Source organism: Aptenodytes patagonicus, chromosome 16, assembly GCF_965638725.1.
Source record: "Aptenodytes patagonicus chromosome 16, bAptPat1.pri.cur, whole genome shotgun sequence".
NCBI lineage: Eukaryota > Metazoa > Chordata > Aves > Sphenisciformes > Spheniscidae > Aptenodytes > Aptenodytes patagonicus.
In genome coordinates, this window is record NC_134964.1 from 3,571,020 (window position 1) to 3,598,954 (window position 27,935).

Below are 27,935 nucleotides of genomic sequence, written 5' to 3' on the forward strand. Positions count from 1 at the left end.
GGGATAAAATACTTTGGAATTGTGTTACAATCCACAAACAAAAACAGCAAGTCCAAAGTGGGTCCTGGAATGTTTTAAGTGGGAAACAAGCTGGTTCAGTGGAGGCTTTGACTTGCACTTTACAGCTTCATCGGTCTATAGAAACTTATTTTGTGGCTTATCTTAAAGAAAAAATATAGCAAAATAATGAATCCCCACTCTAGTTTTAACGCTTTCATAGACTTGTAAGAGTCTGTAATGCAGTATAGAAAGATACTTAAGGATGCACTCAATTTAAGGACAATTAAACTTAAGCATGTGATTAGAACAAGCTAATGCCTTTGCACAGCCCTGAGTTGAAGCCCTATGGGTGTGGAATTAGCGTGCTTTGATTGAATGAAGTTGTGTTGGGAACTTTCCCTTCTAGACAACTTACTTGAAACGTGGTAAGGATAAAACCTCTAAAATGCCATTGACAGTGTCATTAAACGGGGTTCTCTTGAGGCTGTTTCAACCTTATCAACTGTAATAGGAAGTGGGGAGTGAGGTTGTTTTGCTCTTTTTCTTTAAAGAGCCAGTGGAGTTTAATGAGATTTTAAACTGACCTATGAAACTAGGAATTAGCAGTCCTGTTCCACAGGGGGATGGCAGTTTTCTCTCGGGACTCCACGGTGCTTTTCCCTTTGCTTTGTGAAAGGCACAGCATGTAGGCTGCTAGCCATTAAAATACATGTTGTCTTAGAGGCTGCAAAGCTCTTCCATCTGTGAGAGGTTTTTTCCTTCTTTTTTTTTTTTCAGGGTCATGTGTGTTTTGCAATTGTTCTGCAGACCTTCTGCTGGCCACTTATGCCACTAAAAGGGGGCATTAAAGCACCTTCTCTGACTTACGAGTTTTTCTTTTGCAGAGATCTCAAAGATAGCAGCACACCCTCCCTATCAGTAGTCACCAAATGAAAAGTTCACATTGTTTTGGTTTGTGAAAGGACTTTTCTCCAAACTCTCAACGTGTTGTTTTATCTTAACAGAGCATAGGTGGGACGTATCTCCAGCTGGGCATAGGATTTAGTAGGCAATAGCCAGCCATGTCAGAAGGACCAGTTCTGGCAAGGTGCTGAACCCTTCCTGCTGTTCTCTTAGCTCCCTATTCCCTCTTGCTCTAACTCCAGCCTGCTTTTTCATTGCTTTTCAAGGCTTCAAAAGTAGCTGCTTATATTTTTCTTAAGACATCTTTCAATAATGCATGGCTGGAAGCCATGTGTTCTTATTAGCCACTTCAGTGATAAAAGCAAGGCTTGGTTCTGTCCCTTGTGGGGACACTGCGTGTGCCCATAGATTTTTCATGGCCATCCTTTCTGCTTTGAAAGGTGAGTAACTCTTGCCTTTGCTGTTTCAGTGCTTACAATGGTAACACTTTTACTTGGGATACTTCCTCCAACCTGGCTTGAACTGAAATGAGGGGAAATAGTGAAAGAAGAGCTGTAGCTAGGAAAAGAGAGAACTTTTTTTAAAGGAGAAAACATTGAATTTTATATTTTGGCTCTGTGAGTTTCTATGGGACAGCACCAGGAGGGCTTTATTATCTTTGTGGAGGTGAGCTTTTCAGAAGTTACGTACTGTATTCTCTCTGTCAGATAATGTGGAGGTGAGAGAGGTCCTTTAAACCATGGTTTGCTTGGGGTTCTTTTAATGGTACTTAGAAGTACTTTGTAGCACAGTCATAAAGTAGCTATAAATTCCACTTCCAGTGTCTTTGGATGTCCTTTACTGAATCAGCTGACAGCCTGCATAGAAGGCTTAGGTGAACAAGGCGTTGCAGGAACTGTATATAATTCTTTATTACCTGAGTCACTGGGAAGATAAGCAATAAAGCTTAAATCTCCAATTCTCAGGGGAATCCCCAGGCAAGACAAAAGTTTGCCCAAATTAATATCTCCTCTTTCTGCTAAAGCCTTGTTCACTTCCTAGTGAGTGTTTTAAGCTTAAAAGGCTATTGAAGAATGACCCGGGACCTCAGTTCTAGTGGTCTTGTCCGGTGTTTGTCATTTTGTTCTCACTGTTGCTAATCTGGAAAGGTTTGTTGCAGGCAAAGCTGCAGGTTTTATAGCTCCATTTCTTCCCCTCTGTGCTTCCAATTAGCTGTGCTGTTGAAGCAGGGCAGATCCTCTGCCAAACATCAAGAGGACTCCCATCTGGAGTCCTCTGGAATGTCCTTCAGCTTCCAATGAGACAACCCTTTAAGTGCTCCCTCTGTTCTTGATTCACTGTCTTGCCTGAAAGTATAGGATTCCTGAGCTCTCTTCCTGGCCTTTATTCAGAGGTATAATAATAAATGTTTAATTAAAAAAGGTTTGAAAAATCTCTTACTTCAGTATTCGATCTAATATTATGCTATTATGAGTAAGGAGGAGGTTTTCTCAAGAGATAGATGAGAGCGGTCATGTGATTGTGTCCTTATCCATCTCTTACTTCTCAATGTATTAAAGCCCTTATTGAGGTGCAAAGTTCTTGCTCCAGGGAGCATTTCCAGGAGCTGGATTACCCCTTCTGACAAATGTTCCTCACACTACCTTCATGTTGTTTTGCTTCCCATTTTGGAGAAAACTGGTGATTTTTGATGTTCCAAGAGCCATGTGCATTTCCTGAGGGGGAAAAAAAGCCATGAGAGGGCCAGGTGAGTATCTTGAAACTTAATAACTGGGATGCAAGAGCTGCTTTTGGAGTGTGTTCAGCTTGTACACTGATCTGAGTCCATTAGATACTGGCTACACAGAGCAGCAGAAGAGAGAACTTTCCTGCGAGTGAACTAGTCTGGCAAATAATCATTAGACCAATTAAAGTGGAGCTTAGCATAGAAATTTCCATCCGTAACTGTGATTCCTCAGCTGTTTCCAATCATGTACAGTTGAAACTTGAAGCACGATGTCAACTTAAATGGTTGTTTTAATTGTGTATGTGTCTAAAATACACACGTGAGTGGGAAATGTTACATAGATATTTTAAAAAAACTTTGCTTCAGAAAATTTAATTTGGATTCATTTCAGTTGTGGAATCTTTCCCAGCACCAGTGAAAAATGGAACAGGTGTTGGGAGGTTTGAAGTTTCAAACTTGCTGTGTTTTGACACAGTGTTATTTGAACCACAATGTTAGTCTTGTCCTGCAAGCAGTGTTCTTGCAATTAACCTTGAAATCTGAATGTGGTTTACCTTTTCTAATGGAAGTGCTGGAAGGTCTAAGCCCGGCACATTTAATAGGAGTCCAGACAAAACCTTGAGCAGGGAATATCCCTGCAATGACCAGGATAATTTATTTGGTCTTTCCTGCCTCTAACTTTTCTTGAATCCCCAGAGTAAACCACTGCTTGATCAGAGCAAATCAGGATGTTGGTATTTGCTTTTTTTTCCATTTGATACTGTTTGGGAAAGTGCTACCAGGTTGGTTCAGAGGATGTGAACATCTGCGACAGATGAACTTGATGCTGAGCTATGCATTTTGGGAGAAGCAGTCTTTACCCACATTAGCATTTTGTAGAAGTGCAGAGTGAGGGAAGGAAATAAATGTGAATCTTGAAAGCAAAATTGATTGGAAAGGCTGCATTTGTAAGTAAAGTGGGTTATAAAACTGGAGCTGACAGAGGCTTTTAAAAAGCTTGTGCTAACTTCTGATTTAGTGTTCTGTGTCTTGGAGGATCAGAGCTGGAGAGCTGAATGCATTGCCTGTCACAGTGTTGTACGTGTTTAAAAATAGCCGCAGACCAGCCTCAAAGATACCAATACGTAATGGGCAGAAATCCATGTTTTTCAAAACCTCCTGAGTGAGGCTGAATAAAAACCATAAAAAGGGTACTGGGCCCCACATTAAGCCATGAAACTGGAGATGGGGAAATGCTACATGACTTGGCTATTGATTATCTGGGGCAGCAACAATAGTATAGATAGGCAAGAAACCCAGAGGAACTGGTCTACCAGTGGGAATGGACAGTTTCCATTGCAAGTTGCAGATTATCTGAGACTAGTTTAGATTGGCATGTGTCCTGAAGAAAAGCGGGGCTTTGTACTTTACCAAAGTTTGGCACTGTCCCACACTAGATGGTAAGGACTCTTATCCTAAATTTTGACATTTTCAGTGTTGGAGTCAGGTTCAGATCTAAGTAGGAAAAAATTTTCCTTTCTGGCTGTCCTTTGAGCAGAGCTGCAGCACTAAGCCTTGTTTTGTTTGGTATGGTAATACCAAAGGGCAGAGGTGGCAGTGCATGGTTACCAGTCATGTCAGCTTGGCTGTTTTGCAAAGGAAATTTCTTTCTCTCTGCATAATAACTTTTTGCAGGCATGAAGGACTAAGGGAATGTGGTGTTCCCCACCGCTACCTTCATTCCCCACATACTGTTTGCTGTACCCATCTGCCTGCAGCTTTAATATCATGCTCATTAAAGAAGTCCCAGATCAATTGCATGAAGAGAAGTGGGGTGGGCTGCCCTGAACTTCTGGAGCCGTAATAATGTGCAGGCCAACAATGGGCCCAGTGTTCTTTCAGCTGATGATTAAATACTTGGCTCATAAATACCAATATTATATAATTCCGAAATTAAGTCAGCAAATTGTGACCATATGGGAGACTCTCTGTTTGGGAAGATTTGAGTCTTCCAAAGTCAGTCTGAGGAACAAAATAGGCTTCTCATCAAGGGTTGGTGAGAGCAACAGTAGTGACTTAATCCTGTCTCTCCTTGTGCCCATGACCTCCTAGCTTGAGATGAACAGCGTGATCCAAAGGCCTGTGGGGTTATGTGAGTAGGCCCAGGACTGTTGCGTTTGCTTGAGCCCTGGCAGTCAGCTGTGCTGCCTCTTTGGAGATCATTTCCTCATTAGTGTGATGGGCAATGATTGCAGGTAGGGGACCAGCAGGATGTCATCTTACTGAGAGGCCTAATTTTAACAGGTGCTCAGTACATCCAGTCATCCACATCTTAGTGGATTGTGGGGGCTTTTCAGCACGTGTGGTATGCTCCTGACACTGTGTGTCCCTGCCTCATCTGGGTATAAAACCATGCCAAGGCTACAGCATTTAGAGGGAACCTGGACCTTCTTTCTATATCCTCTGCTCTAAAGGAGGCCTGACAAATATTTTTGTCCCTGCCTGAGGTGGCAGGAGGTTTAGTCGGTGCTAAGAGCTCTGAAGAGCTAGAGTTGTAATTACGGATACCAAAGGCTTTCAATTTTCTGGGTAAATTGAAATCTGGCTCCCACTGACACAGCACCTACTGTCGTTGGTGCAGGGAGTATCTTGCTCCTTGCCAGTCACGTTCCTTCCAAGCAGTCTGCTGGTGTGTTGCAATCTGTGAAGAATACGCTTGGTGCTGGGTATCTCCATATGTTCTGCGAGACTGCCACAGTTCACGACCTGCTCCATTTAGTTTGCAGGCAGTTTTCTTGTTGCCTCTTTGCTAAGAGCTGATGAATTTTAATACCCAGTAGACCCTCTATCCTGGGACAGAATTCCAGCCACGTAAGTAGTTGACTTCAAAGGTATTTTCCATCTCTGAACACTTTGATCCCATGACCTCATATCTGAGTTAGCCATAAATGATTTCTCATGCATTTCCTTTTGTTTGTATTGACAAACCCTTGAAACTCTTAATCCATTTATATGTTTTTCTGTGCCTATCTCATGGTATCTGGGAAGGTCTACCAAAAATCAACTAGGAGGGAGAGGCTGTGCTTGCTACTTACAAGTGCAGTTGATGTGATACATCCATACCTGTTGTTCAGAGGCTACCAATGGGCAGTGCCTCATAGCGTATCAGAATAACCTTGTTGTGTGTGTTGAGGCATACAAGGTCTTTCTGCAGCAGTCACATGTGCTCCCCAGAGAGCTATCAGCATTTTGCCCAAGGGCTTCCCTTGCTCTTGTAATATCAACATTCACTGCTTTCCTATCATTACCAGTTTAAATAATTCTTGGCATTTTATCATCCAGATGTGGCCAGAAACAACCAATATGGAACACCTTGTAAAAATAATGGGGTGTGAGAACAGGTAATTGAGAGAACAAAGCTACAACTGTCTTTCATCATTCCTTGGAGGAAATCACATTGTCATGAGCTTCCATTTTAGTTTCTATATGGGGTGTGGAAGGTCCTGTGGTTTATTTTCCTCTCTTGGAGGAGGAAGGTAGAGCTTTCTGCTGAACAAAAGGGCTTGAAAGCAGTGCAGCCTAGTGATCAGAGAAGTCCTGCAGCCTTGATTCTTCTAACTTTAGCGTATGGCCTTGGGCAAGTCACTTAGTGTTGTGAGGTCCAGCTTCCCACCTCCCCAGAAGAGCCAGAGGCTTTGTTCATCTGAGGTGCAACTTCCACAGTGATAGTGCAATATCTTGCTTTTAACAAAACTAAGAAGACCCTTCCCTTCTGTTTTGTTTTTAGTATGTTGAGGAACACCTTCAGAAACATCATGCTGATGAATTTGCACTGCCCTTGCTGTTATTTGAGCTCTTTGGGCAGCATTAGCAGTAATGCAGAGCAGGACACTGGACTGATGGGGCTGTGCTGAATTCAGGCGATTGAACTAAGCAAGTCCCTTTTTGCCATGCTCAGCAATAACGGATGGGTTCAGCGGTGCCTGTGTTAGGATCCTCTGCTGAAGAAATGCAAGGAAATTTCTGTTACGAGCCTAGCACAGACACGAACGTCGGCAGCCTTTGGAGTTTCCTGCCCCTCTCTTTCACCAGTCTCTGCAGTGATGAGGTCATCATCTGCTGAGGGTGGTCAGCACTTCTTGATGCTGAACTGCAATGATGATTTTCTTTGGTTGACTCTGGAAACATATTTTCCACAGAAGTGCTGCAGCAGGGAAAAGCGCTGACAGTAGTTTTGCAGTAGGCAGGAAAATCACACGTACCACTGTAGTTAGAATAAGCATATCAGCAGCTTCAGACAACTGTCCAGTATCTTCATCTGTAGCAGGCAAATTCATAGTTTCAGTCTGAATTTATTCTCGTCCACAAGAGGAGCAAAGCCAGAGAGAACAGGACGAACTCTGCGAGGGAGCATGCACAGTACATCTCTGACAGGCTGCTCAGAACTAACCCGGAGCGAAGTTTTCTTCTGTGGACACAGTGAGGTCATTAAGTGGCTAAAGGTACCTTTTGAAACAGAGGTATGTCTGTCACCTACCAAAAAGCGTCTCACAAATGCTAAGGAAAGCCTTACACCTGGTGGATGTTTCTCTATGAAAATACTGTCTTTCAATATGAGTGGGCTTTCTTAATGCAACAGAAGATCACCAAGAATTTTTTTCCCCTCATCTTCCCTAGTTTTAGATAAAAGCTTTTGGATGATAGACTTGAGAAGACCAGAAGAAAGATTTTTGTGGACGGATTTTTTTTTTTTCTTCTTTGCCTTTTCTGCTTCTTTTGCCAGGAGTGTTCTTTTACAAGTGTTTTATGTATGAATGAGCGAAAGAAAGGAGAAAGAGTTTTTAGGGTAAACTTTTTTCTCACTAAAACAACTCAAAATGAACAACAACAACAAATTTTTTCCCCAGATTTAAAAAACTTGAAATAGATCAGTTGCCTGTCAATGTTGCTCACGTCGATGAATTTCTACATTGGAGGGACAGGCTGCAAACGGAAGGCTGAGGAGGGATGGGCAGCTGCTGGGAGAATGGGTTGCAGTGCCATCACCTCAGATGGCCCCTTCGCCTTCCTCCAGTGATTAACAGGAGGTGGCTCCCTGCAATGATTACTGTGTTTTAAGCAGCTTGGTCCAGCTTGGAACAATTACCCGGCAGCCTGGGCACTGAGAGCACAAGCTCTGGGCTTTGCTTTCTTTGGGATATTAGCCAAAACCAGCGTGATCCAAGACAACTGGAAGCCAGCGCTGTTGAACGTCATCTCTTATTTGGTTCTGGGAGACTGAAGATGCTGGTGGTTTCTGAGATCAGCTAGCAGTTCTCTCAGAAGAAAGACCAGTCTGTCATATTCACTTTGCTGCCTTTTACTGTAAAAGGTCCCCCTACAGTGGTCTTTATGCATAGTTAGCCTTTTAAGCCTTCCTGCCAAAGATTCAGCCAGTACAGATAGTGACTCTAATGCAGCAGATTTGTTTGACATCAGGGCTAATTAGCAATTATCCAAATCTTGGAGCAAGCTCTTTCAGACCTGTTCCCCCCCCCCACCAAGCAGACTAGGCATAAAATTCCATCTGCCTAATTTGCAAACACAATTGCTTTAATTATGCATCCAAATTGGGAGAGTGTGTGCTCAAAAAGATAGATAGCTAATTCTGTGCATGTAAGATGATAATGCATATAAAAATTAGCTGTATCCTCCAAAGCCTGCACCATCTCAAAACCTCCCCCTCTGAGGATATCTGTTTTAGAAGAAGAAATCCTTTCCTCTTGGAAGTTTACAGCAGCTAAGATAGCCTGTACACTAGTTTAGTTTGTAGTTTTGTTGCTTGTGCAGTTTTGTTTTGCACAAAGGGATAATTTTCTTTGCCCAGAGCTAACTCCTGCTAACAAGGACCAGAACACAAGGGTTAGATGCTGTGAATGTACCTGCTGCTACATTCAATAAATTTTCTGCCCCAAGAGATGGCAAGTGCAGGGAAGTGTGATGGAGCGGGGGGAGCTGAGGGAAGGAGGACACAAGAATGTGGACCGTGATAATCAATGGTGAAGACAGTGGATAGAGGGCTGGAGAATGGGCCAGAGAGCTCAGCCAGGTGCATCAGCAGCCTCTGCTCTGCCTTGCCAGTGTTCTGCCCTGACCTCATTTATTGGCATCATAATAGCAGACGCTGGTTTTCCTCGCACCCCATATAGGTCACCCCGTGATCATCCTGAAACGTGGTTTCTAAAGCTCCAGCCTGGTGTTGGTTCTCCTGCCTGCCTGGATCTGATGCTGCCAAGCTGGCACTAATCTCCCCAGATGGTTGTGCCAGGCCTTGCTTTGTCCTCATGGTTTCTTCCTTTTCTTTTTACCCAGATGAGCAACAAAAGGTCGAATAGTTTCCGCCAAGCCATCCTTCAGGGGAACAGGAGGCTGTGCAGCAAGGCACTGCTGGAGGAAACGGGGCTGAGCCTTTCGCAGAGGCTGATCCGGCATGTTGCATATGAGACCCTTCCACGAGAGATAGACCGCAAGTGGTACTACGACAGCTATACCTGCTGCCCTCCACCCTGGTTCATGATTACCATCACTCTTGTAGAGGCAAGTACCTTAATTCCCTCTCTCTGGGAACCCACACCACACTGCCAAAGGCTTTGCTGGGACATGATCAAGGGCTAGAGTGGGACTCATTTAGACCCAGACAAGGGCAAGCACGAAGCTGATAGCCATTTTGGCTTACCTGTATGTGTAAGTGTAGACTGTGATCCTATCTGTGTGCAAGCATGGTTATTAGTCATTGAAACAGTTTGTATATGAAACTACAGAATTTGGGAAATTATAGCAAAACTTTTTGAGGAGTGCAAATCTGGACAGTTCTAGGGAAACTGGTAATTCAAATAATGGAATTAGAAGGAAAATTCCTATACGGTTACATCTGTTCTGGGAATGGAGAGAAAAAGGAGGGAAGAGAAACTGGATTAAATCTTCTGACCTGCTCATCTGTTGCCCATATGAGATCTTTGCACAGTTGCTGAGTGAGGTACTGGAATAAGCACAGAGAAGGATATATAATATGGCACTGATCAGTAGGGTGCTGAGTTCCTCTGACTCAGTGGCTGGTGTGTTACAGAAAGCCATGTATAGTTATACCAATGTGTTGCAGGTTCCTCAAAACAGGGAACTCCTGCTGTGTGAAGCTGTCAAATGGGAGAAAAATTATTGTATATTTGACTTTCTTCGCCATGATTTTGAGCTACAAAGTGCTTTTCAGTGAGAGAAGGCATTCGCTAACCAAGGAATCTCCCTGCTCTTCTAGGTTGCCTTTTTTCTTTACAACGGAGTGGTATTAGACAGATTTGTGCTGCAAGTCACCCACCCCTTATACCTGAAGAACACATTACTTTACCATCCTCAGCTCCGTGCTCAGGCTTGGAGGTACCTAACCTACATATTCATGCATGCAGGGTGAGTACTTACAAACTGTGGAGGTTGCCTACAGTTCAGGTTCCCCTGAGAGAGGGAGGAGGAGGAATTGACAGAATCGGCTCAGAAATAAATTTTTAAAAATCAATTATAAATTGCATATAAAAATCTGAAGCTGTTGTGGAGTGTTGGGCAATGAGGCGCAAACCTTCGCAGCTCTCTGAAGGGAGGAGGCAACATAAGGAACTTAACAGATGCTGCTCTTCTCCCCAGCGGTGCTGGGACCACACCTCCCTCTTATTGTGCACTTCCCAGTGTGTGCTTCCTAAAACTCACCAGTTCGAAGCCCAGTGTCCCTCTAGAGGAGCTGTGCAAGTGGTAGAACAAGTCTGCAAAGATGGTGGACTGGTATTTAAAAACTACATGGTGTATTCTTGCTAGATTTCCTAGTTGAGGTTGGAAAAGTCAATTAAATTCCCTGTGCCTGTGGTATGTCATCACTTAGTAATGTTGTCCCTTCTGTAGGGACTGAGATAATGCCTAGAAGCCCGAGTCAAGATTGAACTCCCATTTTGTACGCACTGTACAAACACCAGTGTTCCTGAAGAGTTGACAATCTCGTCTGACCAGATGGACAGAGAATGGTCCATCTAACGCAAAATGCAAAATGAAGGTGCACAGTAAAATGAATCCTCCTTCATCCTATGGGAGGTATGTAGCAGACTTGGGAAGAGAATATAAGGCGTGGGGATTCTAACTCTGTGCTTCTCGACTGTGCTAGTCCTCCCAAGATTCAGAGACTTAATTGTGTGATGTTTGTGATGCCATGGTAATGAGTGAGTGTCACAGGAAAGTTCATCCCTGTACAAAACACTCTACCACCTCTGAGTAGTTTCTCAGATCGTTATCTTCACACATTCCTGGCAGATAATTGCAATTTTCTTTAATTCTGTCATTGAAAAATCACAGCAACAAGCTTTTTAGCAGTAGTTTATAGTTTGAAACTGGATAAAGACCCTTTGTTCTTAAATAGAAAGCCTATATTCCCATCAGTCAATGTTCTCCTGTGAAAGGCCAGGAAGATCAAGCTGATCTTTTCCTTTTTCCATGTCTCTGATGGAAGACGTGCTTATGTCTCTTTTCTTATTTATGGAATAACTGCCTCAGTGTGTAATTGCCCTTGAGCACAAGATGTGCCCCAGATCTCTGGATAAAAATCATAGGACAGAACAGACTCCACCCAAGGGGAGAGTAGGAAAAAATTTATAGATGAAACTTCTGAACGTGGCAACATCTGTACTCCGCATGCTAAATCCCTCCAAAAAGTCCATTGTATACCAGTTTCAACCTGCAAGTGGAGACTATTTGGCTTAGATATGAGGCTGGTTATGTAAAATGAGAATTGGAAGTTTCCATCGCTGAGGATGTGGGGAAAACTGGGCTTGTAAAAGGAAGAAACACTTCATTTTTAACTACTGTTGGCTAATTTGTATCTGGGTTTTCTTCTGGTGGTGGTGGTGTTCTACTATATCACTTATGTAACTGCAGATTGCTTTGGGATACATTTGAAGAGAAGCACCTGCACAAGGACAATTTTTGCAGCATTTAAATGTCTTCCAGTATCACCTGTGGCATGCTTTCCTAACCTGTGCAAGGTCCTGTAGCTGGCAGTGCTTTGGCATTCTTCACGCTTATTGGCTGAAAAATATCTCAGGATTATTTCACATCTGTGGCTGGCTCAGAGATGAAGAGTGGGGAAGGTGGTGTGCAGGAGACACATTGTTTTTGTGATGGATTCCAAGTTCTTTAGCTACGTAGCCTTCAAAACAATGGAGAGTCCTGCTGGAACAATAAAACCCATGATTTATCTGCAGTATCTGGAGTTAGGATAAATGTTCATTTATTGCTAACTTCTGTCTGTTAAGCTCCTTTCATATTGGGAGAACAGATAAATCTTGGAAAGGTAATAACGTTTGTTAGTGGAAGCCCATCATTCTCCTTTCGTTTTCAAATGAGAGGCTAACACAATGCCATGGGGTCTATTGTTATCCTGCTTCCAGCTGAGACTTTAAAATGGTAATGTGGACTGCTCCTTAATTTAGTGCACTCAGCTTGTTTTTTTGAAGAGCAAGTGACAGCCTGAAGGTGTCAGAGAAGACAGCAGTTGCTAAGGCTTGGCTGGCTGTGCCTCTAGAAAGATTCCAAAAATGCACGGGCTGTGTGTTGGTCCTGATGGAGGGAGCTTTGTCAAGGGCTGAAAAGGCAGGCAAAGTTGTAAATTCTGCCCTTCTGCTTTCATGGAAAGCAGACGTTGATTATCTGGGGCCCACGCATTTGTAACACTGCCATAACAAATGACTTGCATTGATGCTCAGTCCCATTTGTTTGGTCCCGGGGAAGGAGAAAGTCTTTAATAAATCAATGAAATTGTCATTTCAAGAATGACGCATTCAGCACTGGCAAAGGCTAATTATATTTTATGGGTGCTTATTGACTGTGGAGCCTTCAAAGCTCTTAGCATGATGGGGAGGAGAAGCGAACGGGATTGCTCCTGGAAAGTCTTTTAAGAACAGCTGTGAATCAGGGCAGTCACTTTAGAGTCTATGATAAACTTTGCCGAGCTCTTACAAAAGATTCCTTTGAAAAATAAGACCCAGTGCTTTGTGTGAAAATATCAGGTGCCGCCTCATGACGCTGACTGTGTGCCAGCCAAAGCTTCTTCCCTCCCCTCTGTAAAAGGGCACTTGGATGCTTTGACTCTTTTCTGCGATCTCAGTTTGACCTTTGCTGGTTGTTCCTAATTTAGTTCCTAAGTTCTGTGAACATGCAGGATCAGAATGGGTGTCAGAATATGCCCATGCCCAGTGGCTTCAAAAGTCTTGAGCAAGGTAATAAAAACACTCAGTTACATGCAGCAGTTTCCCATGATGACAAATTGCAGTGCTGAGTGTCTCGTGCAGGAGAGAAATTTATCCTTGGAGAGAAATTCATTGGAAACAAACCTATTAAGATATCCGGAAAGGACTGTTTCCTGCAGCATCATTTCTAGCAGTTTTTTCCGGTCCAACTTTAAATTCTTGTTTATGAGACTGTTCTGTCATTACTGCATCTCACCATCAGCATTTTTCTCTGATGTATATGGGAAATTGCTATGGTAACATGAAGAAAGACCAAAACAGTGAAAAATGCATGTAACTTAAACCAAAGATTGCTAGTGGCTGTCTGTGAGCAGTCCTTTTCTTGTATAAAATAGGATGTAGATTTTCAATGCATTAGCTATTTTGCACTCTTTCCCCCAAAAGATGCTAGCCTTCTGTGTTAAGTGTACCACTGTGTCATTAACGTCCACCTACTTTGTAAGCAGATTTGGGCACTCTTCATACAGAAAGCACTATATCCCTGGGTCCAGTGTGATGTGGCCATTCAGCAAGGTCACAGCCCTGTGAGCCCAGGGTAAATCTCAAACACTAGCACAGTGTGCTGTGCGGTTGAGAAGGACCCTGTTCAGGGGCTTGGTGCTGTTGTTACATCACTGGAAGATCCTGCAGATGGCAAAGGCATGCATAAATATCTGTATAGAGCTTTGAAAAGTAGCAAGACAGCTTTGTTAAGTACTATTGATTAGAACAACAAATAACTTGCTTTGAAACTATTGATTCAGCACAGGAGAAAACTGCTGCACTGGAGTCTTTATCAAATATGCACATCTTAGCTGTCACACTCTCTACCTCTAGGCTGCAAGTGGTCCTGCACGTCCTGATGTGCGCAGTGGGGTTTTCTGAAAGACTAGTCTCAACCGAGCTTTTCCCATCATGTTCAGCAGGAGTTTTGCTATTGACTGTAAAGGGAACAAGGGTAGGTGAACAGAGGGCTTCAGTGAATATACCTTGTGTCTCACTGGGCACCTAACCAGAGATGAAAATGCCCTCTGCTTCCCGTTCTGACCATGATCATATTGAAGTAGGCACAGCAGAAAAGGGTGAGGGTCAGACAGCACAAACAATAAAGCAGCATTATGTGTCACAAGAAAACGGCAACTGTCTTGGGACTGCTAGGCTTACCTTGCTTTTGACTTAATATCCACTCCTCATCATGGCAGTGTAATATATGCAGGGAAAGGCTGTATCATTAGGAGGGAGAAGAGAGAAGCAGGTCAAGTTTCTGGCTTCTGTTCCAGGCTCTGCTGCCATCTTGCTGCTTTTTTGGACAAGTCATTTAACTTCTTCAAACAAAAAAAAAAAAGTCTCACTAAGAGCCAAACATGCTATGAGGTCTTTGGCTGAAAGGACCTGGGTGGATATGAAAAAGATAATGAGCAGCAAGGAGGGAACAAACATTGCAGCTCTCCGTCTGATTTTTTCAGGAACCATTGTTTTTCCCAGTGTTACAATCTATGTTCGTGAAACAGGTGCTACTTGATTTCCTTTCCAAGATATCTCTGTCTCAAGGGTAGAGAAGGGAGACAGAGTTAGAAAAGAGGACAACTGTTGTTTTTCCTTGCCGCAGGATAGAACACCTTGGACTCAATGTTGTCCTTCAGCTCTTGGTTGGGGTTCCCCTGGAAATGGTGCATGGAGCTGCGAGGATCAGTTTTGTGTACGTTGCTGGAGTTGTGGCAGGTAGGTGACACCTCTGGATGCCCCAGATAGAGAAGCATCTGAAAATGGTCTGTGCTGACTTTTGTGTAGGATAAATGTTTTGTGGCATTTGGGTGCAGGAGAAGAGCAGTCACTGATCTTCTGTGCATTGAAATTCTTTTGGAGGCTGGAAATGGGAAATATGCTACAACTTGACATCTGTTTCTAACTAGCCATAGGCTCTGTGTTTAGGACACCTGCTAAAAAAGCACCAACAACCTGTTTCTTTAAAATAGCCTTGCTTTAGATGGTCTTCCTGCGTGTGGAGGTCATGCTGTTCCTTTCCTCGTGTCCCGCAGAGACCTAGAAGAAAGGTGTAATCACAGGCATCCCTGCATGAAGAGTCTTTTTTTTTTTCCAGGTCCTGTGCCAGTTCTTCCTCCATTTGTCCTGTGCTGTCTGCTTTCTACAGCTTGAGTAAGCAAGAAGTATTCAGTTGTAGGTTGTGAGCAGTGCACACGAATCTGGAAATTCATTTAGTCATGAAGCCATGGGGTTTGATTGATTTTTAGTTGTGCTGTATTGCTTTTGTTTACATTTGGCATTTCCAGCAGTTTGGAGGTGATGGAAGTTAGCTGACAATAGATCAACATCTCATTAAAACAGGAGGAGAGTGTGAGAACAGCCAAGGGCTTCACAGTGGAACTCAGACAACAATTGACTGCCTTAGTTCAAGATTTATGGTGATTTTTTTTTTTCCAGCTACATAATTTTATTTTTTCCATAATGAGCAGATAAAGCCTTTGTAAAATGGGCTGCATTGGGTACTAATAAATCCTACATTCCAGGAGAGAGACTGTGGAAAGAAGAATTGGACTAGGACAAAGGACTAGGCATGGTACAAACACCACGCTATTTAATGCAGAGAAAGGAGTCAGTAGACCAGCTCCACTGTCCCTTGCCTGTTATTTTAATAAGCACTAAAGTGGTCTCCAATCTGCAACTTTCCAGACATAAGCTTTTCTACATAGACCTGTGTACCAAACCCTGGGGCTTCATTTATATATGTGTAAATACACATAGCACATCTGTGCCAGGTAAGCGAAGCAAGTTAGCATAGAATCTGCTGCAGTTGAGCCCAGGCGAGCACTGCGAGTTGCCGGCTGCCTCTGATTCCTGTGGCCAAAGACTTGCTGGCAGGGTCCGCAGGGCCAGAGGCAGGTTTTATTGGGTGTTGGGCTGGGCTGAACACCCAGAGCTCTGGAGGCTTGTAGCCAGTGCCTGAGTGAGGCTCACTAGCCCATCTAGCATTATTGGTTCATTTCTGCTACACAAATGATCCCATTTTTTTCTCAGACAAGCTGCCACATCCTCATAGACTTGCCTCTCACACCTTATGACCTATAAATTGTGGAAGAAAGTGCCAAATGGAAAGGGAAAACTTCCCTTCTTAGTGCAGGGTGGAACTACAAATGTAACTGGACAGTCCCACGCAGAAAGCATCCTATGATACCCTTACTTGTTTGAGTTGTTAGCCAATTATTAAACATGCTTTATTCTTTGACATGTGCCAGGAGAGAAAGAAAGAGGCATACTTATGCTGAGGATCTGGCAATATAAAGATAACACAGCTCCTAAACAATCAGGAATAAGCAGTAAAATGTAGACACGGGCCACAACAGCCACTCTCTACTTTTATGGTTTTTTCTCTGGCTTTACTAAGAAGACATGTTGAGACTGGGATTGAGAGACCGAAGGTAATGCTCAGTGCGGTGTCCAAGGACTTAACTGCAAGTTCTCATTACTCCTTTCTTAACTTCTCATTAACTTTTTCCTTAATGGCAGTGTTTAAGGAGCTGAGAAGTCTCAGGGCCATACAGTGAAGGAGGGAGCTGTCAGCAGAGTTGGCTGGTGGAACCTCAGCACTTTCTTGACCCAGAATCAGCTGAGCAATTAGCAAAGAAATTTGTTGGATTCTGTACTACCGAGGACTCTCTCAAGATTTGCCATTGTGTTTTTTCTCCATTCCTGCTCATCACAAAGATCTTCATTATCCTTGCCTTGTGACACCAAGTCTGCCTTTGTCTCTCTCTCTCTCTGCAAACTTTAAGAGTAATTTAAATGAAAGGAGCTTTGAGCAGATCCAAGCCTCCAACTGGGATAAGAAGAAGCAGGGTCTATGTTTGGATGTATTGTTATTAGTGGTACCTTTATGTGATTGACCTGTCATTTTGCTATCTTGTGTTTACTGCCTCCATCCAGGTTATTTTTAGCTCGTTTTACTTTGAAGTTTTATAAGTAACAGGCTGTGCTTTGATAGAGGCCTGTGCTAAGTTACAAGTCCCCAGTTCCTTCTCACTATGCAAATATTTGTCTTGCCAGCATGGGAGCTACTTCTATTTTATCTTCGGGTGAGGAACAAGACACAGACATTTGTCTGTTTCCTGCTTCCTTTTTATTTTAATCAGGGTGTAAGTGCCTTTTTGCAGCATAGGTTTGAAGATACGTTGCTGCCTTGCTTGGCTGCTTTTAAAGTTAGGTGCAAAAGAATCAATCAGTCGCTGTCTTGACAGTACTCAGGACTGAGTTAGCTTCACAAGTCGATTGATTCCCACCCCTGCTTCTCTTTATCTGTATATTACTGACCTGCAGCAATTAGCACAAAACGGACAGTAGCAGCAATGTAGGGTAGGAGAGAGTGTGTTTATTCGGCTGGCAATTGTCACAAACCCTTGTTCTTTCTTCCAGGGTCCCTGGCAGTGTCAGTAGCTGATATGACTGCGCCTGTGGTGGGTTCCTCTGGAGGCGTGTATGCTCTTGTCTCAGCTCACTTGGCAAATATAGTCATGGTGAGTACCAGAATGACTGTCTAACCTCTTCAGAAGTGAGCCAGGCCTGGTGGCCCAAAGGGATTGGAAATAGGGCCTGAACTAGCTGTTGGTCATTCAGAGCTTGCCCCAGTTAAGAGTCTTGTCTCAGTGGTGTGGTCCTGGAATGGGAATGTTAGACTGCAGTTGGTGGCTTGGTATCCTGATGACTGGCAGCTTGCCAGGAGAAGCCAAAGATGGTGGTAATCCAAGACTTATCAGTGTACTCCAGGCTATCAGCTCTCCTTGCAGGGGCTGACAAGTGTTTGGAAAAGGAGGAGCTGACTGGCTCTGCAGAAGTTGCAGACTTGTTTCTGTCTGCATGTGCCATGTAATGTTAGCGGGTACCTAAGGAAATTTAGTATTTGGTGGATTTGTGTGTGGAATATCCCTTATCTCCATTTGTAAAACCCAGACTGAAGCTGAACCCTGGACGTACTAGTGATGCATCTTTTTGCCGTTTCACGTAATGAAGTACTTCACAAAGATCAGTAAATACCAGCATCGTCGTTCCTCTAAGACCTGGAAACAGGAGCTCATCCAAGGTCCTCAGCTAGGTGGTGGCAAAGCCCAACATATCTGCCTGTGTGACTCCTAAGCTGACCGCTGGGCAAAACCGGCTTTGCTGAGAGAGCTGATTTTGCTGCGATTAGGATTTGTGTGTGGTGGTACAGGGCTGCATGTCTGTCCTGTACCAGCAATGTCAGAGCAGAATAACCATAAAAATGATGGTAATGCGGCCTCCTCTGGGGTCTGAGTGGGAAGATAATGCGAGTTGGCTGCACTAGAGACAGAAGGTCTGTTATATGGGTGCTGGAAAACATGTGCGTGTGTGGTGGTACTTGTGTCAAGCCTAAAAGAAAACCTTGTATTTAATGCTTGTATGCGGTGAAGTCAGCAGGCTCGGGCTGCAACCCACAACAGTGCTGCTCCAGGCAGCCTTTGTAGCAGCTGGGAGCAGGGAAGTGAGTGGTTTCCTGAGCAGAATAGGTCTCCTTTGCTGTCTTCAAGCTTTTCAGAGCGTGAATGAGCTGCGGGCTGTTGCCAAATTAGGACAGTTGAGTGTCTGGCAGAGAGATAGGGAATGGAGGAGAGGGGCTACCCCTATACCACAGGGTTTCTACTGGCGAAATGCCTCCTTATATATAGGTATTTTCAGTATGATTTGTGTTCCCTGCTACTGGGCCAACAGCAGCAGGAGGGAGTTTCCTCTATCTCACAGTGTGGTAATGCAGACACAGGGTTTCTTCACACCGAGATTCACAGGGTCAGAGGCAGACATTGGAGGAAATTTTGGTTTGCTTTAGAGGAAGAGGCTCTGCCAGAGGTGTGTGGAGAGTCTTCACCAATTGCCTTACTAGACTTCTTAAAACATTGCAAAGTGGCCTGTCACTTCACTGTTCGTTGGTCTCCTCCAAATCTATTTAGCAATTGCTACCTTAGCATCTATATTTCTCTATTACCTGCTCCCTCTTTTCTCATCTGAAATTACTTTTACTGCCTTTCCCATTCTATTGGAGTTTTTTTGCCTTTTTTTCCCCCCCTGTTCTCTCTCTGCTCACTTAGTATCTAGATGTGATGCTCCTGCATGCTGAAAGACACGCTGGCCATTTGCTGGTAAAGCACAGTCTTGCACAGGTGCTTTGAGCATGCTGGGAAGGGGAGGGACTGTTGCAGGGAGGGTCTCTTGAATCTTCTGTTCCCTTGTGCCTCCTGGTAACCGACGGAAATGAAAACATTCCTGCTTGTAAAAATAAATATTCTTGGGATTAAATACATAAAATAACCAACAGGGGGAAGCAATAAAGCATGTCACCCTAAGGAAAAGAGTGAGGGGAGGAATTCAAAACAGCTACGTGGAAATGCAAACTGAAGGAAGCAGCACAGTATTAATCAACATGAGTTTAGAGCCTTCTGACTGGGTTAGGTGTCTCAGTGGAGAGAGAAAATTAGTTACTTATTTTGTAGAGACTGCATTTTTGCAGTCACAGAAGTGATGTATGGACAGATCCCACATAAAACTTGAATATTTATGTATTGCAGTGTATGTGTGTAATATGTTTGCAGAATATTTCTTCAGCAGGCTGAAAAGTCACTGGGTGCCGTTAAAGTTAGGCTGAAGAGTTTAGAAGCATTTTTTTAATTCCTCAGCTAGCCTTTTATTGGCTAGCTTGGTATCTCATACTGCTTTCAACAGGCAAAATTTCATTTAGTCGCTTAATAATAGTGTTGTCATACGTCTCAGTTCCCCAGAACATGATCTCTTTTTCTGCTTGGAAATTTGGTGCAAGTGGAAAAGGAGGAATTTAAACATTTCTCCCAGGATTTCTGACTATCATTCAGAGATTCTTATTCCACTATATTGATTAATGACCAAGCCTGAAGACAGAGGAGGCCAAATCCAGGCTTTCTTACGGCACTGTTTCCTTGGTATGCTTTAATTGAGGTCTTTATTTTTTGTGTGTGCTCTGCAGAAGATCTGAGTTGCAGAATTTCAGGGAGCCTGAGGTACAGGCAGTAGCACTGGAAAAGTGCAGCAGGGCTTGAATGCACTGAGAAATTGCCTGACAGGTGACAGTGTTGGGCTTCCAGGTGAATCATGATGAGCTGTGTGATGTTAACCAGAATGATGCTTGTGTTGAATCCTAGGTCCTACTTAACATAATTTTATTTGATGTGGCCTAATACAACAGGGTTTTGCAGGGTATGTAAATTCAAATATTTTCATAAGTCAGAATTTAAGGTGAAACATCATACTAATATGTTAAAAATTAATCTGTCTGAAGAATGGAGAATGGCAAGGCCAGCCAAGGACCACACCGCACCAGCTGGATCTCAGGCAAGGAAAGTCAGTAAGACTGCCAGGCAAAGAAGTTGCGGACTGTCCATAACTTGGACATGTCTGTAATTTATCCTTTATGTTTATGTTCTCTGGGATTGACAGAACTGTTGTTTTGGTGTGGTGAGTGGAGAGTTCACAGCCAGGTGGCAAAGGGGTTTGTTTCAAGGGATGGTCGTCCTTGATGGTCTTCCAGTGCAGATCTGAATGCAAAATCCCTCCAGGTTTGCATGCAGCATCGCTTTGTTTTCCTTGTCTCTTTTCCAGAACTGGTCAGGAATGAAGTGCCAATTCAAACTGCTGCGCATGGCTGTTGCCTTGATCTGTAGTAAGTATCATGCAATACTTGGCACACATGCAATCCTGTTTTGTTTGTCCCTGTCATAAGAGTTCATGCTGATTCAGAGAGTTTTGACTTTGCAGCAGTTTTGGTAGAACTTGCAGCTGGACCTTCTGGCAGCAGAAACCACATCACTCTCAAATGCAGGTTTTGGCTTTCAACACAAACATTTGTAAATGAGGATTTGTTGTTAGCCAGCATCTGTAGCTTGTGGCACTTGTGAAGACCTGGGACTTAAATGTCTCATCTTTGAAAATTGCAAACAAGCAATGCTTTCATAATTATAATTCTCAGGTTTCCTAGAGCAGTTCCTATCTGGGATGGCAACAGCATTATACACACATTAATGAATTATCTTCCAGCCATATCCCTAGGGTGGCACGATAAGGGAAACTAGACCGTGTATTCATCACAGACAATTGTCTTCAAAGTCTAACTCACTTTTTTTTTTTATGGTTCTGGTATAAGTTTTGGAAGGTGAATATTCCCCCACCTGCCTACACTCCCACAAACCCAGACCACTTCCCAACCACTGGGGAGACCTCATGTCTGTGCGCCGCAACCCTTCCATAGCCATGGCTTCCCAGCTTCCCTATGCTCACCATACAGGGCAGTTTCTCCCTCTCCGTCTCTTCAGGGATGCAGTGCTGCCTGCAAGATGGACTTAAGAAGGGATAGACCTAGGCAATTAATTTCTATTTCCTTCTTTGTTCTAGTGAGCTTTGAATTTGGAAGAGCCGTGTGGCTGCGATTCCACCCCTCCGCTTACCCACCGTGCCCACACCCCAGCTTCATGGCTCACCTGGGAGGGGTGGTGGTTGGAATCACCCTTGGTGTCATTGTCCTGAGGAACTATGAGCAGAGACTCCAAGATCAGACTTTATGGTGGATCTTCCTTTCTATTTATGTCATTTTTGTCTTGTTTGCCATCTTCTGGAACATTTTTGCCTACAGCCTGTTGGATCTAAAGCTACCTCCCCCTCCTTGAAAACATGGGACAGAAAACTGGAGAGCGGAAGTCATCTGTCAGCTATGTTAAATGAATGAAGATGGAGGATCTATTTTTGTATTTAACGTAGGGGAGGATAATTCTTTTGAACACAAGTGTGTGCTGGAGGAGATGCTTAAAGATCTCATGAAAGAATGGGCTGATCAGTTTGTTCACATATCTAGCAGGTACTGTAATACTGGCTGGCTTGGACCCTGCCAGGGCTCCCATTGGGCAGCTTGTACCTGGGCACTTATCACTTGGTTTGTTAGCACACATCAATATTTTGTATGAGATATTTGTATTTTCCAGGTCAGTGCTGGTATTATGGCCAGTTGTTGAACAAATCTCCTCAATGTTACTGAACACTAAAAGGGAAAAAGAGCAGACATTTACTGAGTAGAGACTCGCATGGTACTCACAAGGCAGCTTGCGTTTGGTTTCTACGCACACATCTGACTGTTCAGCCATACCAGTGCTACTGTCTAATTACTTGAATGGTTCCTAAGGTATTTTAGCCTACAATGAAACCTGTCTTATGCATCTTTCAAAGGAATCAGCAGAACTTGATCACCCAAAGTGATGGAGACTGGTCTTCAACTACAGGTCAAATGAAATTGCACTATAAACCTTGGGAACTCTTAGAGTGTTGTGGACACCCAGCCAGAGGTGACTGTTACTGTGCATGTTTCACTTGATTTTAATTATTTTTTTTTCCCCCAGCCTGCTGTGGCTAGAGTGTGTGACTGGGGTTTCTTTTTTGAGGGGTGGAGAAAAGGAGGGCAAATGTTCAATTGTGTTTTTATCAGCTGACAATCAGGTGCTGTTTTCTCCTCACTTTGTTTCTGGCCACGTTGATCTAACACCTGGCCTGCAGGGAGCTCCTAGCAAGGATCTCAACTCTTCCAGCAGGTTCTTACTAGAAAACCGGGACCAGGATCACCTATAGCAGCGCAGGATGGGAACTATTTAGCCTTCACAGCCATACAGTCCATTTGGGGCCAAATCTGTCCACTGAAGTCAGTGGAATAAATCAGGTTGTATGTAGCACTGGTTTCCCACTGAAGTGGAAAGGGTGTTACAGTGATCATTGTGAAACTGATAAAACTGGTTTTAAAGTGACTGCTAAATTTTGAGGCTGCCTCTTCCTGAGGCAATGGACGTTCAGGGGCTCCAAGCAACAGTTAGTTGTAATGATGCCTTTTTCTTTAAGGTTGGTCAACCCCAGATTTTAGCAATCTGTAACTGGTCTGTAACACAGTCCATACAGCTGCCTGCACGGACCTGGGGACCAGACTGGAACATCTGTAGCACAAGCAGTGCTTATAGGTACACTTCTCTGTAAGGTGCTTATGTTATTTTGCTTCTCACTTTAGAGAGCTGCCAAACTACAGTCCAGGAATGTGGATGCCCTCCTTTTCTCTCCCCTTTACCCACCTGATTTGATGGTCTGGATAAAGCAGACGTAGGAGTCTCTCTAGACTAGCTCCTTTCTTCCTTTTTTCTATTTGCATTCTGGTGCCCAGTCACCAGCCACCAGAGCCTTGCACAGCACATCTCACAGGCACTGTAGCAGTTGTGTTTGCTCTGTAGCAAAATGTCTCTGTATCGTGGGCTTTATTCTCTCAGCTGTGTAATCGCTGCTGCCAGATGATACCACAAACTAGTAGGAGTCTGTCTTTCTAGAGGGGGCATTCACAAGTGCTTATCAGCTGCCCCTTCTTTGCCTCTTATGGGAAAAGTCTCTCTGGAAGGGTGAAGTTCTGCTCCCACAGTATGCACTAGTAAAACTCCTGTTGCCTCGGGGAAAGGGAGGGGGGAGAAAATAAGTGTTTCTACAGCCTGGAAGAAGCCTTACCTGCAAAAGAAACAATTTTTGCCACCTTTGTGCACAGGAATGGGATCTCTGAGGGCAACTGCACCTTTGTTGTTCTGCATGGCTAGTACGTTGCTCATGGGCCCTCAGATCAAGGAACAAGAGGAAGGGATAAGGGTCAGAGCTCTGTTCGTTTTGGAGAAGGGGATTGGTTCCCCATGCCATTTTATCTCTGCAGTTTGGGTCCAGATCAAAGGAGTCCTGACAGTTTGCCTGCATCGTTTCAGGTCAGGAGCTGTGAGTTTCGTAGTGGTGGAGATCATCTCCCTGGGAGCAGCAGGCAAGCAGGAGAGTGGGGAGCTAGGAGAATATTGACAGAAGCATGGTTAACACGCAAGGAGGACATTCCTTTCCTCACCTATAGCTAAACCTTTCTGATTACAGATGCCTTTAAACCAGAGGTGAGCAGAAATGGGAGTTCCCCTGGAAGTTTTAGGAAAACTTTGAAAATATTGGTAGAAAATTTCAATTGCAACAAAACCCAGATTATTTTGCTTATAATTTACCAGAGTACAGTATGCACCAATTGACTTTTATTTTTGGTTTCTCAACTGAAAACTACTTAATGCCCACCAGTTTCTCCCCAGGAAAGGTTTCTGTGCCTGCCAGTGATGTGCTCTGAGGTGAAGCAGCAAGCTACAAGTTCAAGAGCCACCTGTTTCTTCATCAGCCTGACCCTGGCCAACATATCTTTGCCTCTGCTTAGGAGTAGGAGGGAGCTGAACAGAGTAATCCAGGTGTCCTGGTGCCCTTCTTTGGTCCTTTATCCGTAGATGAGCATAGTTTACATGAACTGGTCGAAAACGGCTCTGAGGTTGAGCTTATGACTTGTTCTTTTAAACTCTTGTTCATCTTTCTGACGTCCATTCTGTGTCCCCATGCCCTGTCTGAGCAAGTCTACAAGCAACCCTGGGGATCAGAAAGGCCAGACTTTAAAGCAGTACTAGATTTATTGTGGGTGAAGAAATGAAACCCTCTCACATTTGTGCTCATCACAGCTGAAATCTCTCCCCATACATAGAGCAGGTTGTACACAGAGCATGTTTGCTAAGAATCTATCAGCTCATGGAGTCAGGAGCAGCGCAAAGTGCTTAAGCTTTTATAATTTTTTTTTAAATCACTAAAATTATACTGTGAAAACTTGTTATGTTTTTACAGAGTATCAGGAAACCCAGTTATATTGTTTTCTAATGCACCCAGGAGTGCCACAGTGTTGCAGCACCACAGAGCTAATAGCAAACAGGCTTTTCTTTTACCTCCAGATGTCCTTGAAGCTGCTGGCTTATGTCAGAGATGTAGTATTCTCCATCCTGCTCATTTGTGGTTCCAACTTGTCACAGTCAGCAACGTGTTCCTGAAGGAGCCGTCCACAGAGGGACTGGTTTTGGTGATTGTTTTGGTTTTATTTCAGCTGCTGCCAGGATTTTACATCAGTCGGATAAAATGTGAATCTACTGAACTTTACAGGCATGCAGTGCTAGAGCAAAAGGCAAGGACTGTTACCAGTGTACAGATTTGAACTGTGCATGTCAGAGGAAGTTATTTTACGCTTGTGTCCTTGAGTGAGGACACAACACTTGGGGAAAAAAAAAAAAAAAGCCGTTGCTGTGCTGGACTTCCCATTTAGTAAGTATATTGCAGCACCGGTCCGGTGAGGATGGGTATAGGGAGTAGTAATGCAGGCTGGGAGAGCCTGGGGTGCTGGTTGTACAGCTCCTCCAGGAGCACCTGCCGGCAGCACAGTGACAGCACTGGTGGGGTCCGGCTCGAAGCCTCTTGCTGATCCCTCATCCCAGGAGAGGCGGGAGAAGTGGCTCAGACAGCCATGGGGAGGAAGAAGGAGGAGGAGAACCAGGTAGATTAAAGTCCACGGGGCTTGCAAATTGCACCTTTTATTCTTAGATGCTTGGAGACAGGGAGAGATTAATTTTGCACACATCAGTAATAATACAGGAAAGAGGAGGGGGAGGGTTGTAATGGAGTGATGGGAGAGGAGGTTAGCAGAAACAATCTCTGAGTGAAGTGTAGAGGAGTCGTAAAAATGCTGATGAATTTACTTTTGCTGAGTTCTTAAGACAACATCTCGTGTCACTTTTTCCCCATCAGTCGATGAGGAATCTTAGCACTTATGTGGCATATTGTGATTCTTCACTACTTGCTCCTTTAGCAGTAGGAAGTATTTTATCAGTGGGGAAGGGGGAGGCCAGAGAAATTGTTGTCTGAGGTTGCTGGACTAGAAATAAAGCTCAGGGATTCTGTGTCCCAAGACCTTGCTCCTTCTGATGGATTGTACTGCCCGTATGTTTTAAATCAGATTAGATCAATTTGAACTGGGGTATGAAGGATGGAATCTGACACATTTAGAGCTGGTACTAAAATAATCGCTATCTGCTGACCTCACAAGACAGCTGCTGTTTTGTGCCAATATTTAGTCTCACAGGATAGCAGGTAGGACTTTCACACATACTTCAGTGAGTAAAGAGCTCAAAGTCTATCTGTTTACGTAGATTCAAGCTCAGCTCAACTGCTTTGGAAACCCCATCCACTGGCTTTACCTGAAGTGGAACTGGAGAATATGGATGCAGTTCAACACCAGCAACCTCTGGAGGCAAACTGAGATCTGGAGAACAAAGGCCAGCACCTCTGGGGTTTTAGCCTCTTTGAATTTTGCTGCTGTTCTGTTTCTTTCATAGTAGTGGCTGCTCTACAGTGCTCTGTGATACACCTCAAAAATTCCTTCTGCAATCACTGATGCTGAGAGCTGGTTATAAAGGAAAACAGTGCATTTTGCAGCTCTATAAAGAAAGAATCACACATAAGACAGAAACCAAGCTTGTTTAAAGGTAAATGTATTTTTGATGTCACCATTAATCATTGGCTTTTAATTGGAAAAAGCTTTCTAATGAGGTATTTCTGAAATGCCAGTAATAGTACAGGAAATTTATGTTTCAGGGTACTTTACAACACAGAGCACAAAATATTCCCTAGGCCTGATTTAAGTAGCAAAAGTACCTTAATTTCCAGTGAGTTTAATAGATACGTTAGTCACTGACTGTCTCCTGACTCCCCCACAGTGTCTGTTTAGTTTGCAAATAAAGCTAGATTTATGCAGCTTTTCTTTTGCTTACGCTACTAATGCTAACAGCACATCCAAGTGTTATACACAAAGCACTAAACAATGTAATTTTCTGCCTTAAAATACTGAACAAATGATACTTTCCCGTTAAGGGCTAGTAAAACAAAATGATATTTGCAAGGTAAGAGGCTATGGTATGTTTCCAAATATTTTTGTATCGTGTACATTCTGTATATTTTTGTTGTAACAATATTATTTGAGTGCAGAATCCATTAAATTTTTTGTTGGTGTTTGGTTTTTGTTTTCTGTTTTGTTTTTTTTTTCTTAAATAAAATTGAGCTGTTCTACATCACATGCCAAAAAACAACCAAGAAAAAACTTTCAAAGACAGTTTTATAAGTTTGTCTACAGTTAACACAGTATCTAACAAAAGAGCAATTGGGTGTGAGCTCTGCAATGTAATCTTTTAATAATGACATTGATAACTCTTTTTTTTATGTCTCTCTAAAAGTGTCTGTCATAAAGGGGAGAGTGAACCGCTGCTTTGCTTCTCCATGAGATGTAACAAGGATGCAGAACCGGCTTGGGACTTGTATTGGAATTCAGCTTTTGTCCCACCATTTGACAACTGACACTTTAGTGCAGTACTGACCTCAGAACTGCGGGGAAGTTGACGACCAAGTACATTAGACTGTTTAAAATTTTTTATTGGGGTGGAAGGTTGTTCTCTTTTAATATCAGTCTCTACTGAATGTCTTAAAATCTCAGAGCCAATGCATTCCCGTCTCTTGAATCAATAGTGGGAACAACATATCCAGGAAGTTCTGCAGCAAACCTCCAACTGATTTAGTTATTTTGAGATAACTAAAATAAAAATCCTTCCACCAATGTGGAAGGGGGAGGCTTATTTTGAAAAATATTTTGTGGTTTTCTTGGGAAGCATTGGGTTAAAGTGTAACTTAAAGAAATGAAGATGTAACTAGCAGCAGTTCCTGTCAGATTTGTTTCTCCTAGGGGGAGGCAGATCACTGCTACCGTATGTGGGACTCGGCTCTTGCTGTTAGTTTTCTGCGCTTAACTGAGCTTTCCAAGACACTTAAATCTGTTTATGCAGTAGCCGAGGACTTTCAGCGAGAAGGTAAGGTGGGTTTTGTCGGTTTTTGTCAGTTAATACAGGAAGTGTTACTGTCTGCTAGCACCATACATTTTTCTTGCTGGCAAAAATAGTTTTAGGAAGGCAACCTGAAGGACAGAAATATTGCCAATTCCAGCATATCTGTCGCAGAGAAGGAGCCAAAAGCTGGCAGCCTTGATACTCAGCCTTGATCACACACACTCATAAAACGCATTATCATTTTATTCCCAT

General features: G+C 43.4%; 1 protein-coding gene across 2 annotated transcripts in view; it reads left to right on the forward strand.

Annotated features, from left to right (window-relative positions):
- Positions 1-26,858, forward strand: part of RHBDL3 (rhomboid like 3) — a 72,039-nt gene extending 45,181 nt beyond the window's left edge. The window contains exons 4-9 of one of the 2 annotated variants that reach the window (XM_076353828.1): positions 8,960-9,184; positions 9,900-10,048; positions 14,513-14,625; positions 17,332-17,432; positions 20,557-20,617; positions 21,346-26,858. In XM_076353828.1, the coding sequence (XP_076209943.1) occupies positions 8,960-9,184; positions 9,900-10,048; positions 14,513-14,625; positions 17,332-17,432; positions 20,557-20,617; positions 21,346-21,617 (921 nt within the window). In that variant the 3' untranslated portion in view covers positions 21,618-26,858. The remainder of the gene's footprint in view (positions 1-8,959; positions 9,185-9,899; positions 10,049-14,512; positions 14,626-17,331; positions 17,433-20,556; positions 20,618-21,345) is intronic. The other variant, XM_076353829.1, reaches the window with a different exon arrangement.
- The last annotated feature ends 1,077 nt before the right edge of the window (positions 26,859-27,935 follow it).